This window comes from Geotrypetes seraphini, chromosome 12, assembly GCF_902459505.1.
Source record: "Geotrypetes seraphini chromosome 12, aGeoSer1.1, whole genome shotgun sequence".
Lineage (NCBI taxonomy): Eukaryota > Metazoa > Chordata > Amphibia > Gymnophiona > Dermophiidae > Geotrypetes > Geotrypetes seraphini.
Window position 1 is genome coordinate 102860992 of NC_047095.1, and position 18255 is coordinate 102879246.

Below are 18255 nucleotides of genomic sequence, written 5' to 3' on the forward strand. Positions count from 1 at the left end.
AAAGTTGGAAGTACAAGAACAGCCATTTTTGAAAGCTGGACTGCTAGATATCCAATTTTCTGTAATTTCATGTACTTGGATATCTAAGTCATCAGGATGACCAAATTTATACCTCATTTCTTACCAAAAAAGCGTCCAATTTGGAAACTTCCAAATTGACACTATTTGGACATGGGAGGGGCTACCATTGTAATGGACTGGCCACTCACACATTGCAACAGAGAAGTGAGGCTTCTTAAAAGGAACTACTGTGAACTTCACATAAAGGGTACCACATATACATCTCACCATAACCCCCTTATAATTGATAGTGAGCCCCCTAAACTCTTCTCAAATCAATTATACCCACCTGTCTACCAGTCATTTTGCCTGCAGGTGGTACCTATATGGCAGTAGTATAGTAGGGGTTTGGTGGTTTTTGGTGGCCTCACAGTTTCTACCCAAAATGTACTGGTTAAAGTGATTTATGATCCTGACTCTTCCTTTCTATGGTTCACTAGCCCACCTACTTGGCTACTTAAGACCTCTGTGTGATGCTTTACTAGGCTTTTCCAAAACCAGGTGCTGCTATTCTAGATACAAATATGTACTGATTCATTTTCACATGTTTTGGTGTTAGGAAGCATTTAGTGATCACTGGTGGAGTGTGGGGGAACATTAATTAATCCCTCCAGTGCTCAATCTGGTCAATTTGGGTATGTTTTTGACACTTAGATGATTCTCAAATTGGTCTACTTGAAATCATCTAATTACCATCTAGGGCACCCTGGAAAAGGTTTGATTATAGGTGCAGGATGTACAGGTATATGCCGACCTATATCCCACCCATGACATGCCTCCCAAAATGCCCATTTCTACTCTGAATGCACAGTGACCAGTTCGATGTTTTGATTAGTAAGTTGTCCAAGTGTCAATTTTTGTGAGTTTTTGGATGTCTACGGTTCTTGATTATGTGCCTGATAGTAACAGTAGGTGACTGCAAAAAAGTCTATCCAGTCTGCCCAAAAGTCAAATTCATATTAATTCATGATTAAAAATCAACAATGAATGTGATATAAAATGTTTGATCCTCATCTTTTTTTGCTATTTCTTGGACAAATACCATAGAAATCCATGAGGTACTGTCTTTATATTCCATCCACTGAAGCTAAAATCAAAGCCACCTTCAGCCCATTTATACAATTTCTACCATAAAAAAAACCAATTCTGAGGTTCAAAAATCATTAAAGTCTTGAACATTAGTTTCGTCAAGAAAAAATTTAGTGCCACTTTCAAATCATGTTTCGGTTTTAAAGATGAGTGTAATGGTGTGGTCTTTGCTCTTACAGCCCTAACTTCCTGTAGATCTGTCATTAAAGATGGAAGAATGAATTGAAAAGATAATATATATATTCTTTTCTTTGTGCCTTCCTTCTCCCCATTTACTGGCTAGTCACATTATTTAATGGATTTTTATACTGTACTGTATACTGCACTTTTAGAACGGAATCAGAGAAGTTTATATGGCTGTTATGAAATAATTTTCCTAAGCTCTTCAGGTAGTTGGTCCATTCTTTAAGGTTGTGCCCATCTGTCAGTGGGAGGTGATGGAGAGTGCTTTATCTCCAGAAATGGCTTTAAAATTAGTTCACTATTAAATAATCACAGCTCTTAAACTGATTAAAGAACTTTACACTGTTTTATGCATACAGCTACATATAATGTTATGTGAAATGCTCAGACCCTACACCCCGTGATTTAGTGATAACACCAAACTGGGGTTCATGAGGGGACCATCATGGCTTTCACCGTCCCATTACCAACCATACCAGACTACTCAAGTGAAGACATTTTATCTGACTTTAGCAAGAATCTTAAAGATAATGATTCTTCACAAACAACTTATCTGGATATGGTGGTGTTGTTAATTGTACTGAACCCCAGACGACTTTAAAACTGCCAATGCGAGTTCTTCTCTTTTATTCTTGTTGGCTTTATTTCTTTATAATAACTGTGCTGATGTCATCGTCCCCCCGACTCGAGTTTCGCGTCTTCTTCAGGGAAGGACACTGGATTGGCTCTCCGAAACGAATGAATAGCACAAACAGGGCTAACAGGGAGTTAGCCCTGTTTGTGCTGTTCATTCATTTCGGAGAGCCAATCCAGTGTCCTTCCCTGAAGAAGACGTGAAACTCGAGTCGGGGGGACGATGACATCAACACAGTTATTATAAAGAAATAAAGCCAACAAGAATAAAAGAGAAGAACTCGCATTGGCAGTTTTAAAGTCGTCTGGGGTTCAGTACAATTAACAACACCACCATATCCAGATAAGTTGTTTGTGTAGAATCATTATCTTTAAGATTCTTGCTAAAGTCAGATAAAATGTCTTCACTTGAGTAGTCTGGTATGGTTGGTAATGGGGACGGTGAAAGCCATGATGGTCCCCTCATGAACCCCAGTTTGGTGTTATCACTAAAATCACGGGGTGTAGGGTCTGAGCATTTCACATAACATTATATGTAGCTGTATGCATAAAACAGTGTAAAGTTCTTTAATCAGTTTAAGAGCTGTGATTATTTAATAGTTTTATAATCAATATCACAGAGGAATAAATAATATCTCCCCATTATTAATTAATTTAAAATTAGTTCTCCTTATAGTTATAAACAAATGTTTATGTATGCTTGAAATTACCTGTTTAACCTGGCACTACTTAAAATGCACCCCTCATTTCTTAGCTCCATCATTATCTGAGGAACCTCCATTTTAAGAATGGTCTGGGGGAACAGATGTACCTGGATAAAAATGGAGAGCTCACCACTGGATACGATATTTCGAATATGATTGTTCTTGCTGATGGGACATGGAAATATGAAGTTGTTGGACATTATAACCCCAACGCTCCCCCAGGGCAGGATTTCACCATTGATGAGAAGGCGATCATCTGGGAGAGTTCTTTCACTCAGGTTAGATTTAAGTGATTGAAGATGGTGATCCAAACAGGTATCATGAAACTTGTCTTAAAATGGTCAAACGAATGGTGTTTTTTGGCTTTATGGGCAAAACGTTAGTTTCCAGATTCTGTAAAGATCACTTAAATTGGAGTGCTGATCCCAGGTGTGTACATATAGTAATTAGTCAATTGGGATTAATTAGCTGTTACAGGCATGTCTGCCAACTTACTAGGAATAAACTCCTGGCTCATTTGAAATAGAAACAAAGTGGATGGGGCTTCATCTATTGCTTTTTCTCTGTGATTACAAAGGGCTAGATTCACAAAGCCTACTGATGAACTTCTGACCACATAGCAACCTCTTTATGACCATATTTCCCTGTGACCCGATTCACTAGCCTCTGTCCCGATCATCCTCCGATCCGCACATGCAAATGAGGGGGAACGGCATTCAAATATAGGCAGGAAGCGATTAACTAAAATAAAAAGCAACACCGACTGGGCTGGCTGATCCAAAAATAAGTGACTGCTGAGGAACAGTCGCTGAAGTCCTTTCGAACTTCCCTGCCCTCTGCCACCCTGCTCTCTGTCCTGCTTCTCTGCTCCAGCCCTGATCTCCTGTTCTCTCCTGCCTGCCCCGAATCTCTTGTTCTTCTCCTGCCTGCCCCGAATTTCTTGTTCTCTTGCCTGCCCCGAATCTTCCATTCTTCCCCTGCCTACCCTGAATCTCCCATTCTTCTTCCTGCCTGTCCTGAATCTCTCTTGCCCTTCCCCACACTACGAACCCATGGTTTTAACCTGTGGGTTAAAACCACAGGTTCACAAAGTTTTTTTAAAAAAAGGTTGCTGCCCTTGATCATGTGCAGATCATCTACAGATGGTCTGCTCATGCATGATACAATAAAGTATGATACAATAGAGTATTATAGGGAAAGGGAAAGAAGGTACTAAGCCTCGAGGCAAAACAAAATCAACAAAAAGAGGCACTGGAGATGTCAAGTCCAACCTTTGGTCACAAATGTTTTATTTATAGTTTATATCAAAGTTTAATAATGAGTCTTTAAAAATGCATGATACAATAAAGTATTATAGGGAAAGGGAAAGAAGGTACTAAGCCTTGAGGCAAAACAAAATCAACAAAAAGAGGCACTGGAGATGTCAAGTCCAACCTTTGGTCACAAATGTTTTATTTATAGTTTATATCAAAGTTTAATAATGAGTCTTTAAAAATTGCTAGAACTGGCAAAGTTCCAAAAGACAAAGGCCTCCTTTTACTAAGCTGCACTAGGGCCTTAGAGCACGGAATAGCACATGCTAAATTGCCACATACGCTAGCCACTACTGTCTCCTTTTAAGCAGGCGGTAATAATTTTGCTAGTGTGTACTATAACGCACGGTAATTTTGTGTGTGCGCTAAAACCGCTAGGGCACCTTAGTAAAAGGAGCCCAAAATATTAAACAACTTTCCCAGAGCCAAAAGGAGCTGCTGTGAGAATTGAACTCACAACCTCCGGGTGCTTAGGAAGCTTCTTGAACCACTTGGCCACTCCCCCACTCAGAAAGAAGAAGGTGTTCTTTTTCAGGAAGTAAGTGGGATGTGAGGGGGCATGATGCTGTTTTTATCTATTTTGAAATTTGTTGGCTGTTCTGCCTTTTTAACAGTTTTTTTTCATTTTACCGTTTTTGTTTTTAATGTGATGTATTATGAATATTCAATTATTGATTACTGTAACCTATCTTTAAATTAGTGAGCTCTAAATATTATTATATAACTTAATTAGTTTTTATAAATTTATATCCATGAAAGTGGTCCCATCTGATCTGAGGTTGGTCTAATCTGTCTATGCACTGACAAGAATCAACACTTTTTGGGTATTTTTAAAAGTATCTTCCTAAGCATTAAATATGCTGTTACACATGATGACAATTTAAAAATAAATAAAAGGAACATTACATTTCAGAAACAACTGTCCAGTATTAAATGAAGTTATATATCAAGTTTTCTCAATCCTCAGACACCTCCACAGTTCAGATGTAATCCAAGCTGCCATCCTGGTTACAGGAAATTAACCAAAACAGGAGAGCCGGTCTGCTGCTATGACTGTATTCCGTGTTCAGAGGGAGAGATCTCCAACCAAACTGGTGGGTGATATCATGGAAAACATGGGATACAAATAAACAAAGGGTCTCTATTATTCTGTTCCTGAAATTAGGGAACGATGTAGATCTCCAAAAAGTGTAATTCAGTTTCAAGTTTAATTAAAATTTTATATATCACTTAACATATCTAAGCTGTGCACATAATAATAATAATTTACTTAAATATGGGGTGTCAAGTACAAACTAACAGACAAAGACATTTAAGCCCAAATTCTATAAGCAGCGCCTAAAGTTAGACGCCTATCTAAATTGAATAACAAGTTCAATTAAGCTTTTTAATCAGCTCTGATTGAAACATAGGCGCCTATCAAGAAAAAGCGATTCTGTAACAAGACGCCTATAAAAATTTAGGCGCCCTTCAAAAAATTAGGCACTATGCATGTTAGGCATGGGCGTGGCTACCCGTTAGGCGCCTTGTTTTAGAATCGCTGCTCTTATGCGTGCTTAAGCGCTCAACTAGGTGCCTAACTTTTAAGTGTGTCTAGAGCTGGCCTATTTACTTGGCGCCTCTAAAATAGATGCTGCTCAGCGTGATTCACTAAACAGCACCCAATTGTGCTTGAATCGCGCTGAACGGCGCCTAATTAGACGCCTAACTTTTAGGCGCTGCTTATAGAATTTGGCTTTAATTTCATACATATGATAAGGTGCTGGAAATGCAATTATTGATAGGATAGAAATTAAAAAAAGGTTAGTGCTGCTGGCTGGTATCCCTTTCATGGCTCCCTGATCATTTTATGAGGCCCCAAAGGACCCCATCTGGAAGCACTGGATGCTGGGTTGTGTGGATGCTGGGTTGCTGTGGGGGCTGCCTGCCCCAATGTAAATTTTAATGCTGCTGGTGGAGTGTTGGGAACAGAAGGTTTGACTCCTATTCAAATGGTTATGGAACCAAACCTTAATGTTCTCCCTAAATATAAAGCCATCACTTGGTTAACTGTCAATAGAATTTAGTCTTCACTACAAACTAGTTTTGAAATTGTGCCAATTTCCTCAGACACAACTGTAAAAATGAATGAGCATGAAAGTTAAATAGCAGAGCTAGGAAATAAGTTAGAGAAATAAGATAAATCTATGGGTGGTTTACGGAGCACTGCTACATCTAATATTAAAGATAGTATATTTCTTCATGCTAAAATAGAAAAAATGGAGAATTATATGAGAGCTAAGAATCTTCGTTTATTAATTTCCTTGTCACACACTACCTATCTCCATTGGAGCTGTTAAAAATGTATTTGTGGGAGAGTTCTAAGATGGCTGCTTCTATTTGACTGCTGATACAGACGCGTCTTATTACCTCTTCAGTTTCTCCTTCGGAATGCCGAAGAGAAGGGGAAAACGCGTTAGTGGTGCCTCCCGATGCTTGTAGGTTCCCCTTCCTACTATAGATGATTTCTTCAGACGCTTCCAACAAGAGCAAGAAACTTTGGGGATTTGCCCACTGCGTGTACCGGCTAGATGTTGCTCTGAGCCCCGACATCAGGACACCACCTCTACAGCCATTGCCATTGGGAGCCAGCTTTCCACAAGATGAAAGCACACCTGAAGAGGAGGAGCTCTCATCTCAAGAGGCCAGTGTTCTGGAGTGCTTGCCAGTAGAAATATCTGGGAGTGAGGTATTCCTCCCGAATGAACCCATGGCTGGGATATCTGGATCTATGGAGGATATCTGAACAAATATCTGGAGATATCTGGAGCTATGGAGGATCAAGGCTCTACTAAGGAGATAAAACTGATGAAAGAACAATGTCTAAGCACACCTGCATTTTCCTTTGTTCCTGTTAAATCTCCACAAGTCACCCTTGAAGCCCTTTGGGATCTGGTGGTGAATTTGGGGAACTCTTTTACTCCTCAAATTGAATATTTGAATAAAGAATTGGATAATCATAAAGAAGAAATTAATTCTCTCAGTGAAGATATGATTTTAATAAAATCTGATATACAAAAGAAGGAAAAAGACTTGAAAAGTGTTAAAAACAATCAGGATTTACTTGTAAGAGATAATTTAATGATGAGGAGAAAATTGGAAGCCCTTGAGAACAATAGTCGAATAAATAATTTATGATAATTTTCCTAGGATTTCCTCAATTTCCCCTCAAGCTATGATAAAACATTATTTTTTGGAAGTTTTGAAGATCCTAGAACATTCACTGCCTCTATTTACGCAGGCTTATTACTTGCCTATTAAATCTAAAGTTCCACAAAATAAAAAAGATGACGGTAACCTTCAGGAAGGTCTTTTGGACGTTTCCACTTTATTGGAACAATCTGAAAGTGAAGTGACTACTCCAGCCACTCTCTTATTGACTGTAGCTTTGGCTCCAGATAAGGATTGGATCCTTAAACTTTTCTTCAAGAATAGATCTAGATGCTTCCTTGAGTGCTATATTCAAATATTTCCTGATGTCTTGAGGGAGACTCAGAAAAGAAGTAGATAATTTTTGATGTTGAAGCCTGGGGTGACTCAGCTAGGGGGTACATTTTTCTTCAGATATCCTTGCAAGTGTGTTATTAGATAGCATTCAATTAAATATGTCTTTGTAGATCTGAAACAGTTAGTAAGTTTTCTCTACTCAAAGCATCTTGAGAATGTTGGAACAATATCAACAACTGCATCCAATTAGTAAAGTAGCTCTTTGTTTAGCAGATTACTAGTATACTTAGAATTGATTATGTTCATAACTAATTAATCTTTTTCATAATCTTGGATCCATATTATTTTTTGAGGACTTGAGGGTGTTCCAGTTAAATAGTTACTTCTGGGATTTTGAAGTGTACTTTATGTTTGGATAACACTTTCTGTACAAGATGTTATGCTTGGAATATAATTTTTAAATCTTATAAACAAATAATAAAAAAGAATGTACTGTATTTATGGGAGAGATTACAATACTAATTACTAATACTAATACTAATACTAATACTAATACTAATACTAATACTAATACTAATTACTAATGAGGATACCTTTGAGCCTAATAATCTCTACTACATTCCGAGGGCTTCTAGGGAGTTGGTAGATGAGGGGGAAATAGATAAACTAGTTTCACCAGATAGTTTGGATTTATCTCAATTTCTTGAATCATCTAAGGACACAATAACAAAATGTGCTACTCTGTTGGTAGTGTTCAAATCATAACTGGAGAAGCAAGCTATTTTAAAGTTCTCTTTCATGAAGAAAAAAGTTCTGTTTTGAGGCCAAGTTTCTATTTTTCCTACATAAGAACATAAGAATTGCTGCTGCTGGGTCAGACCAGTGGTCCATCGTGCCAAGCAGTCCACTCCCGCGGTAGCCCCTAGGTCAAAGATCAGTGCCATAACTGAGACCAGCCCTACCTGCGTACATTCTGGTTCAGCAGGGACTTCTCTAACTTTTTTTTGAATCCCTGGAGGGTGTTTTCCCTGATAACAGCCTCTAGAAGAGTGTTCCAGTTTTCCACCACTCTTTAGAGAGTGCCCTCTCATTCTCCCTGCCTTGGAGAGGTTGAACAACCTGTCTTTATCTACTAAGTCTATTCCCTTCAGTACCTTGAATGTTTCGATCATGTCCCCTCTGTCTCCTCTTTTCAAGGGAGAAGAGGCCCAGTTTCTCTAATCTCTCGCAGCCCAGTTTCTCTAATTTCTCCAGCCCCTTAACCATTTTAGTTACTCTTCTCTGGACCCTTTCGAGTCTGTCCTTCATGTACGGCAACAAGTGCTGGATGCAGTATTCCAGGTGAGGGCGTACCATGGCACAGTACAGCGGCATGATAACCTTCTCTGATCTGTTTGTGATCCCTTTCTTAATCATTCCTAGCATTCTGCTTGTCCTTTTTGCCGCTGCTGCACATTGTGTGGATGGCTTCATCGACTTGTCAAGCAGTATTCCCAAGTCTCTTTCCTGGGGGGGTCTCTCCAAGTACTGCCCCAGACATCCTGTATTCGTGTATAAGATTTTTGGTACCGACATGCATTACCTTACACTTATCCACGCTGAACCTCTTTTGCCATGTTGTGGACCATTTCTTGAGTGTGTTTATGTCACGCTGCAGATCTTTGCAATACTCCTGCATCTTCACTACTTTGAATAACTTAGTATAGTCTTCAAATTAAATCACCTCACTCGTCTTGCCGATTTCCAGCTCATTTATAAATATGTTGAAGAGCATGTGCCCAAGCATTGAACCCTGTGGCACTCCACTGGTGATGCTTTTCCAGTCCGAGTATTTTCCATTTACTCCCAATCTCTATTTCCTATCCGACAGCCAGTTTTTAATCCACGTGAGTATTTCACCCTCGATTCCATGGCTCACAATTTTTTTAAGTAGTCGTTCATGCGGAACCTTGTCGAATGCCTTCTGAAAATCCAGATATACAATATCAACTGGGTCTCCCTTGTCTATCTGCCTGTTTACTCCCTCGAAGAAGCGCAGCAATTTGTCAAACAAGATCTTCCTTTGCTGAAGCCATGCTGGCTGGTCCTCATCAGATTGTGTCCATCAAGGTACTCAATGATGCGGTACTTTATCAGCGCCTATACCATCTTTCCCAGTACTGAGGTCAGATTTACCGGTCTGTAGTTTCCTTGAACCTTTCTTGAAGTTCGGCATAACATTTGACACCTTCCAGTCTTGTGTGGAGTGTGTGGCGCAGTGGTTGGATCTACAGCCTCAGCACCTTGGGGTTGTGGGTTCAAACCCCGCGCTGCTCCTTGTGACCCTGGGCAAGTCACTTAATCCTCCATAGCCCCAGGTACGTTAGCTAGATTGTGAGCCCACCGGGACAGAGAGGGAAAAATGCTTGAGTACCTGATTGTAAAACCGCTTAGATAACCTTGATAGGCGGTATATAAAATCCTAATAATAATAATAATTCTGGAATACTTCCTGATTTGATTGACAGATTGGGTATTAGTTGAAGCAGTTCAGCTATAACCCCTTTCAGTTCCTTGATTACCCTCAGATTGATGTCATCCAGTCTCAGGGATTTATCATTTTTAAGCCTAGCAATCTGCCTACTTACCACTTCTAGACTGATAATCAACCCTGTCAGTTTCTCATCTTCATTTCCCGTGTATAGCCTGTCGGCTTCCGGTATGTTGTAAATATCCTCTTCGGTAAACACAGACACAAAAAATGTGTTCAGTTTGTTGGCAATGGCTTTGTCATCGTTTTGCACTCCCTTTATTCCATGGTCATCCAACGGCACCACTCCTTCCTTTGCACGTCATTTCCCCTTAATATAGCAAAAGAACGGCTTGAAGTTTTTTGCCTCCTTGGCTATTTTTTCCTCATAGTCTCTTTTGGTCCCTCTTACTGCCTTATGGCACCTGCTTTGATTCTGTTTGTGCTTTTTCCAGTTTTTGTCTGTTTTCGACCTTTCCATTCCTTAAACGAAGTCTTCTTGTCTCTGATTGCTTCCTTCATCGCTTCAGTGAGCCATGCAGGTTCCTTGTTCTTTTTTCTCTTGGATCCCTTGTTGATGTTCCCTAAACTTTTTCTCTCCCCAGAATTTCCTATATCTCAAATCACAAAAAAATCAAATCACAAAAAAATCAAATTCTCAATAAACTTTACAGCAAAAATTCCCAGAAAAAGGTTTCTAAAGCAGTTCACAACTTTTCTTCACCAATATTCTCACACAACATTTCACAGGAATCTGTTACAGGACATCTCATAAAATCTTCTCCAAAAATCAGCACCACAGATTTGTTACTCAGAGAATCTCTCAATCATTGCCCAGAAGATTCTCACAGGATATCAGATTGAAACTTTCTCCAGAAATCAGCACCACAGATTTGTTACACAGGGATTGAGAATTTCTACAAAAATCTGGTTTCAATAGCAGTTTCACAACTTTGCTTCACCAATATTTCTCTTACAACATTTCACAGTAATCTCACAGATAAATTTCCAGCATCAAACAGTTTCACAGATAAAACAATTCTTCACATCAGCTAGAAAAAAATATTTTCACACTTGGAAAAATACCAGAATCTATATATCAAACCTCAACTTCAACCAAAACCTATTCCTATTCAAAATTAAATAAAACCAGCTATAATTATCTTCTCACAAGGCACAGAAACCAAACTACCTCCATACAGATCCAAGTCACCCTCCCAACTGTCAAATCTGTCAGAATGTTCAAGCAGCTGATGCTGATCTCTGCACTAGGACAGCAAACCTGTGTAGGAGATCAGCAACAGAATACCAAAATTGCAGCAATATAAAAAATACACAAACCAAACTTCTCAAAATAGAAAAAAAACCCACAGGTCTTACATTCCAGAATTTCTTTGCTTTAAAACCTTTAAAATCTCGGGTAACTTTTAAACTTTTAACCCTGGTTACATTTAAGTTCCTTGTGTTCGTGTACATACACTTAAGTTTGCAGCCTGCTACTTTCTTGCATTTCCTTCCCTCTTGTGTCCCTTTCAATCCGTCAGGATTTCTGTCTTGCCTATGATCCAGTGTGTTTTCCCTGCTGTCTTTCTGCATGGTATCCTCTGGGTATACCAGTTCCCGAACCATCGACTCTCGGTCGATTATGGGCTTTCCCCTTCTTCCTAGTTTAAAAATTTCTCAATTTCTCTCTTGATGTTGCCTGCAAGTAACCTCGTTCCATCTCCGCTGAGGTGGAGTCCATCCTTCCTGAATAGCTTGCTCTTTCCCCAGAACGTCATCCAGTTGTGCATGAAGTAGAATCATTCTTCCTCACACCAGCACCGCATCCACGTGTTTACTGCTTGCAGCTCCATCTGCCTCTTCTCGTCAGCCCTGGGTACCGGCAGGATCTCCGATAATGCTATCCTCTGCGTTCTGGTCTTCAGCTTCCTTCCTAGCATCCAGAACTGGTCCTTCAGTACTTCCCTGTTGTAGTTCCTTTTGCTCACGTTGTTTGTCCCCACATGTATCACCACCGCCGTATCTTCCTGATGTATCTAAGCACACTCAATTAAAGAGGAAGCAATTCCTACTGCTCAAACCTAAAGTTCTAGTGGTGGGTGCAACCTTTTTTCTAAAATTTCCCTTTAAATGCCTTTTTTCATATGCTAGTAATAGATATGTGTTTCTGGACCCAGTCCAGTTGGAAGACTTTCTTAAGGATAGACCAACAGGTAATTTCTTAATTTACCTTTACAAGACTGAGAGGATGTTTATTTGACATTTAAAAAGTGTGCCACATGTTTATTTGCCTGCCACATGTTAAATATCTAGTTTAGTTATTTAGTTTCCTAGTGGCAGCACTGGTGGTCTGAATGATGTGGACTAGATCATTAGAACATAAGAACATAAGAAGTTGCCTCCGCTGGGTCAGACCAGAGGTCCATCGTGCCCAGCAGTCCGCACCCGCGGCGGCCCATCAGGTCCATGACCTGTCAGTGGTCCCTGAGCTCATCCTATAACCTATCTCTACTTCTATCTGTACCCCTCAATCCCCTTCTCCTTCAGGAATTTATCTAAACCCACTTTGAATCCCTGTATTGTGTTCTGTTCAATCACAGCTTCCGGGAGTGCGTTCCATGTGTCCACCACTCTCTGGGTGAAGAAGAACTTCCTGGCATTGGTTCTAAATCTGTCCCCCTTCAGTTTCTCCGAGTGCCCCCTTGTACTTGTTGTTCCCCACAGTCTGAAGAATCTATCCCTTTCTACCTTATCTATGCCCTTCAGGATCTTAAAAATTTCTATCATGTCTCCTCTAAGTCTCCGCTTTTCCAGGGAGAACAGCCCCAGCTTTTCCAGCCTGTCGGCATATGACAAGTTTTCCATACCTCTTACCATTTTTGTCGCTCTTCTCTGGACCCCCTCAAGTATTGCCATGTCCTTCTTGAGGTACGGCGACCAATACTGGACACAGTACTCCAGATGCGGGCGTACCATAGCACGATACAGCGGCATGATGACTTCCTTTGTCCTGGTCGTGATACCCTTCTTGATAATACCCAGCATTCTGTTGGCTTTCTTTGAAGCTGTCGCACATTGTGCTGATGCTTTCATTGTTGTATCCACCAGCACACCCAGGTCTCTTTCGAGGTTGCTTACCCCTAGCAATGATCCCCCCATTGCATAGCTGAACATCAGGTTCTTTTTCCCAACATGCATGACCTTGCATTTTTCTATATTAAAACACATCTGCCACTTTTTCGCCCATTCTTCCAGCTTCGTTAGGTCTCTTTGCAGGTCTTCACAGTCTTCCTTGGTACTAACCCTGCTGCAGAGCTTGGTGTCATCCGCAAATTTGATAACCTCACATTTCGTCCCCGTCTCCAGATCGTTTATAAATATGTTGAACAAGAGCGGTCCCAACACCAACCCCCGCGGAACTCCGCTCGTGACCCATTGCCAGTCTGAGTATTGGCCTTTTACTCCAACCCTCTGTTTTCTGCCCGCCAACCAGTGTTTAATCCATCGGTGTGCATCCCCCTCCACCCCGTGGTTACACAGCTTCTTAAGCAGCCGTTCGTGGGGTACCTTGTCGAAGGCTTTTTGGAAGTCGAGGTAAATGATGTCCATGGATTCCCCTTTGTCCATCTGGCTGTTTATTCCCTCAAAGAAGTGTAGTAAGTTCGTAAGGGATGACCTTCCCTTGCAGAAGCCATGCTGGCTCGCCCTCAGCTGCCCATTCTTTTCTATGTACTTACAGATGCTGTCCTTGATCAGTGCTTCCATCATCTTTCCCGGAACCGAAGTCAAGCTCACTGGCCTGTAGTTTCCCGGGTCACCTCTCGATCCCTTCTTAAAGATAGGCGTGACATTTGCTATTTTCCAGTCCTCCGGGATCTCCCCAGTTTTCAAGGATAGGTTACATATTTGCCGGAGTGTTTCCGCTATTTCCCTTCTCAGTTCTTTTAGCACCTGTGGGTGGATTTCGTCTGGGCCCGGTGATTTGTCGCTTCTCAATATATCTATCTGTCGGAGGACGTCCTCATGGCTCACCTCTATTCGCTCCATCTTTTCATCTTGATCCCCACTTATGGTCTCCTCGGGTTCTGGTACATTGGATGTGTCTTCGCTCGTGAAGACCGACGAGAAGAACTTGTTTAACCGGTACTTTATTTTTGATGAATATTTATGTTATTGTTGAAATGAATTTTCCTGCATGTTTGTTATTTAAATTGTAAGAAATGAATAAATAAAGAATAATAATAATAATAAAACAAATACAAAAAAGGGAGAACACAGGCTTGGTGGGACAATTTTTATATTTACAGAATGGGAAAATACTCGATAAGATTCTTTTTTTCCCACCAGCTAGCCAAGCAGTCATGGTGATAATTCAGGAACTGCCCTTTGTCTCTTTAAAAACAAAACACCATAGGGTAGGATACCAGATGTAGAGGGCATAAGATGAAGCTAAGTGACGATAGTCTTTAGGAGTAATTTAAGAAAATGCTTCTTTATACAAAAGGTGGTAGATACGTGAAATGGCCTCCCAGTGGAAGTGGTGGAGATGAAGACTGTATCTGAATTCAAGATAGCATGGAGCAGGCATGTGGGATCTCATATGGAGAAGAGAAGAGATGATAATGGATGTTAAGGAAGGGCAGACTGGATGGGCCATTAGGACTTTAACTGCTGTCATGTTTTTATATATCTATGAAAACTGAGGCCCTCAGCTTAGTCTAAGAACAGAGACACCCTGAAATTTAAAAATGCATCAGTTTTGTCCTATGAAAATTATGTAGAGCCACACCATCACCAAAATGTTAAAAAATTCTATAGTAGATTTGCTAGGACATCAGGCCACCTGGTGGTATAAATTAATATCTGAATTCTTGAATAAAAAGCCAAAATCTTGTCTTAGAGACATTTGGAGCATTGAGATAAAGCAGCATATTCCTGCATCTCAATGGCCACGAATTTGGACTGGGAGAATGAGATGTACAGCATCAGCATCTATGAGACAAACATGTTTTTTTGTTACATAGAAGTTTCTGGACCCCTGTTCGTTTACAAACATTAGACAGTTCTAAATATAATAGATGCTGGCACTGTCATCTTGATGTAGGGACACTGGATCATCTGCTGTTCTATTGGCCTTTGATACTTAACTTTTGGAAGTCAATATGGGGACAGATTAATACCATACTGGAGGCATCAATTGTATTGACGTATGAGGTATTTATATGTGGAACATTATTGCATATTAAGCCCCCCATAGACTACTATAAATGCCGGCTTTTCCTAATTATGACCAGGATAGCCATGTAAATGATTACTCACAAGTGGAAAAATTGGGATCGCCTTAGTTTTCCTTTCTGGTGGGCGAGGTTATGCTTAACTAATAAGTATGAGAAAATGAATGCTGACTTGCTGGGGCATAATAAGATATTCAAATTGGTTTGGGGTCCATTGATGTCTTTTGTAGATTTGTTATAGTTGCCCTTTATCTTTCTTTATTTTCCATTGTATTGCACCCATATATCCAGGGGGTTAGGAGCAGGAGGGGGTATATCTTTTGTTTTGGTATTATTCCTGATGGTAATGATGGGGAGGGAATTTTTATCTTTTGTATAGATTCTGATTGTTTTTAAGTGCTTATTTGATTATTATTATTTGTATGTAAATTGTATTGCACTTTTGTTGGCATTAAAAACTAAATAAAGTTTTTTTTAAATTCTATAGTAGAATTTTTAATATTGTGCATTAAACACACACCTGTATTTGTAGCTGAAGGAGGACATTGATGGTACTGTATATCACTTTGGAATAGAGTGATTTATTCATTTTTAATAAAATGAAATGAAACTTGCCCTGTACCAAGAGGGCTTATAATCTAAAGATTTTCTCCCATTGCTGTAAAACTGAAGGGACCTGTTTACAAAAATGAGGTAAATTAGGTTAAAAAATGAACATGCCTTTTGAAAAACTAAATGCACAATATCAACTGGCATACTTTTATCCAAATGTTCATTCACCCCATCAAAGAAATGTAATAGATTAGTGAGGCAAGATTTCTCTTGACTAAATTCATGTTGGCTTTCTCTCTTTAATCCATGCTTATGTACAAGTTCTGTCATTTTGTTCTTTATAATAGTGTCTACCAATTTGCCTGGCACCAACATCAGACTAATCAGTCTATAATTTTTCAGATCATCTCTGGAACCTTTTTAAAAAATTGGCGTCATGTTGGTCACCCTCCAGTCTTCCAGTACAATGTGGATTTTAAAGACAAATGACTAACAATAGCTCTGCATGTTCATCCAGTCCAGGCACGTTGCTAATATTCAGTTTCTGAAACTGACCCATTATATCTTCCAGTGTTTGAGAGATCTGTTTCAGTTTCTCTGGTTCATCAGCATTGACTACCATTTCTGGTACTGGTATCTGCCCCTTATCTTCCTCATTGAAGACAAATATAAAACATTCATTTAATCTCTTGACTATGGCCTTGTTTTCCATGCGAACCTCTTCCTGCATTTCATTTCAGGGACTTCAAATACAAAATCTTGTAGCTGTATGACCTGGTTTCTTTGGGGGTTTCAGCTTCTCCTCTCCAAGTGTGGCTGGGCTTTTGGCTTCATTTCCTGTGTCTTCTCAGTGCTCTTGCTCTCTGTTCCACCTCTTTGCTTTTCATTGCTAGGCTTGTGGAAACTAGCAACAAGTGTAGGCTGTTCTTCACTTGACCATGTGAAAACTGTGGGCTTATCTAAACTATTTCCCTGCTTGCAGCATGGTGTGACCTGCTTAGCAGTCCTACCTGCATCTTGGCTTCCTCATTTTATGGTTCCTACTGGGGCTGACTTTATCTTACTGAACTCAGTCCAAGGAAAAGATAAATTGGTACCATGTTGCTTTAATATACTTTCCATAAGTTTCAAGTTTATTAGTTTCTTGATATACCATCAATCAAAGATATCTAACGGCCTCTTTTACAAAGCCGTGCTAGCAGCTGCACGCCCATAGAGATTTAAAAGGCTTCGGGGCTGTTGCCATGCTACAGCTGCTAGTGCATATTTGTAAAAGTGGCCATAAATGGTTTACAATAAGAGAAACTTTATATATATATATATTAATTAATTAATTAAAACCTTTTTTAATTTTTGTAAAAATTTTAAAAAGGGGTAGAAACATTACATAACCAACATGACCCATTAGGGAGAGGGAAAGGGTAATACAACATTACATTTAGTAAAAAAAAAAATAATAATAATAATGGGAAGGGGGTAAGGGGAATACACAGTCAGTAGGAAAATTGTTGTTCTTCCTCTTATGAAGAATTCAGTCTCACATATTGAATGCTTCCTTGAATAGGAATGTTTTTAGTTGAGATTTGAATCTTGCCAGGGAAGACTCTTGCCAGAGGTCTTGGAGCATTCCAAAGTGATGGAGCCCTGACTGAAAAAAATAAATTTATAAGTAGTATCATATAACCGGTTCTAGCCAGTGACAAGACCTTCCCTGTCACTATATATATATATATATATATATATATATATATATTGTGACAGGGTAGCCCCTGTCACTGGTTCAAAACCTGCTTTAAACCCTGCCACTAAAGGAAATGTGCCTATTCCTAAGCCAAGGAAGCTGCCCATTAATCATGTTCCCAGTGCTAAGATCAGTCAGGCAGGGCAGAACAGAGAAGTGGTGGCAGAGAAGAACAGAATACTTGTTCCAAGCCACTATAATCCCTTTTATAAATCATTTGTTAATTCTCTAACTATACCTCTGGTCAGGCAATCTGATACAGTAAGGGTTAAGAAAAAGGGTGGATCTGACAGGCAGAACGTGGCTAGAGCAGGAGTGAAAGTTATACAGCAGAATAAATCAATGCCAGCTGAGAACACCCTCAAGCACTCAGGAACCTGGAGGGAAGGACATTCCTCATAGAGCAGGGAACTTAAGGCTAGGAGCTCTGTCTTATTGCCTTCTGCTAAAAATCCCCCTGTTCCACAGCACTTCTATACTGACAAAACTCTACTTCTTAAACAGAGGCTAATTGGAAGGGAAAAGCTCCATGAGCAGGGCTGGCCCAATGCTGCTCCAGAGGATAGCTTGTATCCAGCTTCAGAGAGTGAGAAGTCCCTTATGGAAGTAGAGGGAGATATCTCTGAGGGGAATGAAATGGACTGCATCCCAGAAGCCTTAGACCAGGGGTGCCCAAAAGGTTGATCATGATCGACCAGTATATCGCGGAGCCCATCCTAGGCTCCATGATTGACTCACGTTGCCTTCC

General features: G+C 40.0%; 1 protein-coding gene across 1 annotated transcript in view; it reads left to right on the forward strand.

Annotated features, from left to right (window-relative positions):
• Positions 1 to 1777: 1777 nt before the first annotated feature.
• Positions 1778 to 18255, forward strand: part of LOC117346198 (vomeronasal type-2 receptor 26-like) — a 64040-nt gene continuing 47562 nt past the window's right edge. Inside the window, exons 1-3 of the mRNA XM_033915600.1 lie at positions 1778 to 1909; positions 2720 to 2947; positions 4950 to 5076. Of these exons, the coding sequence (XP_033771491.1) occupies positions 1778 to 1909; positions 2720 to 2947; positions 4950 to 5076 (487 nt within the window). The remainder of the gene's footprint in view (positions 1910 to 2719; positions 2948 to 4949; positions 5077 to 18255) is intronic.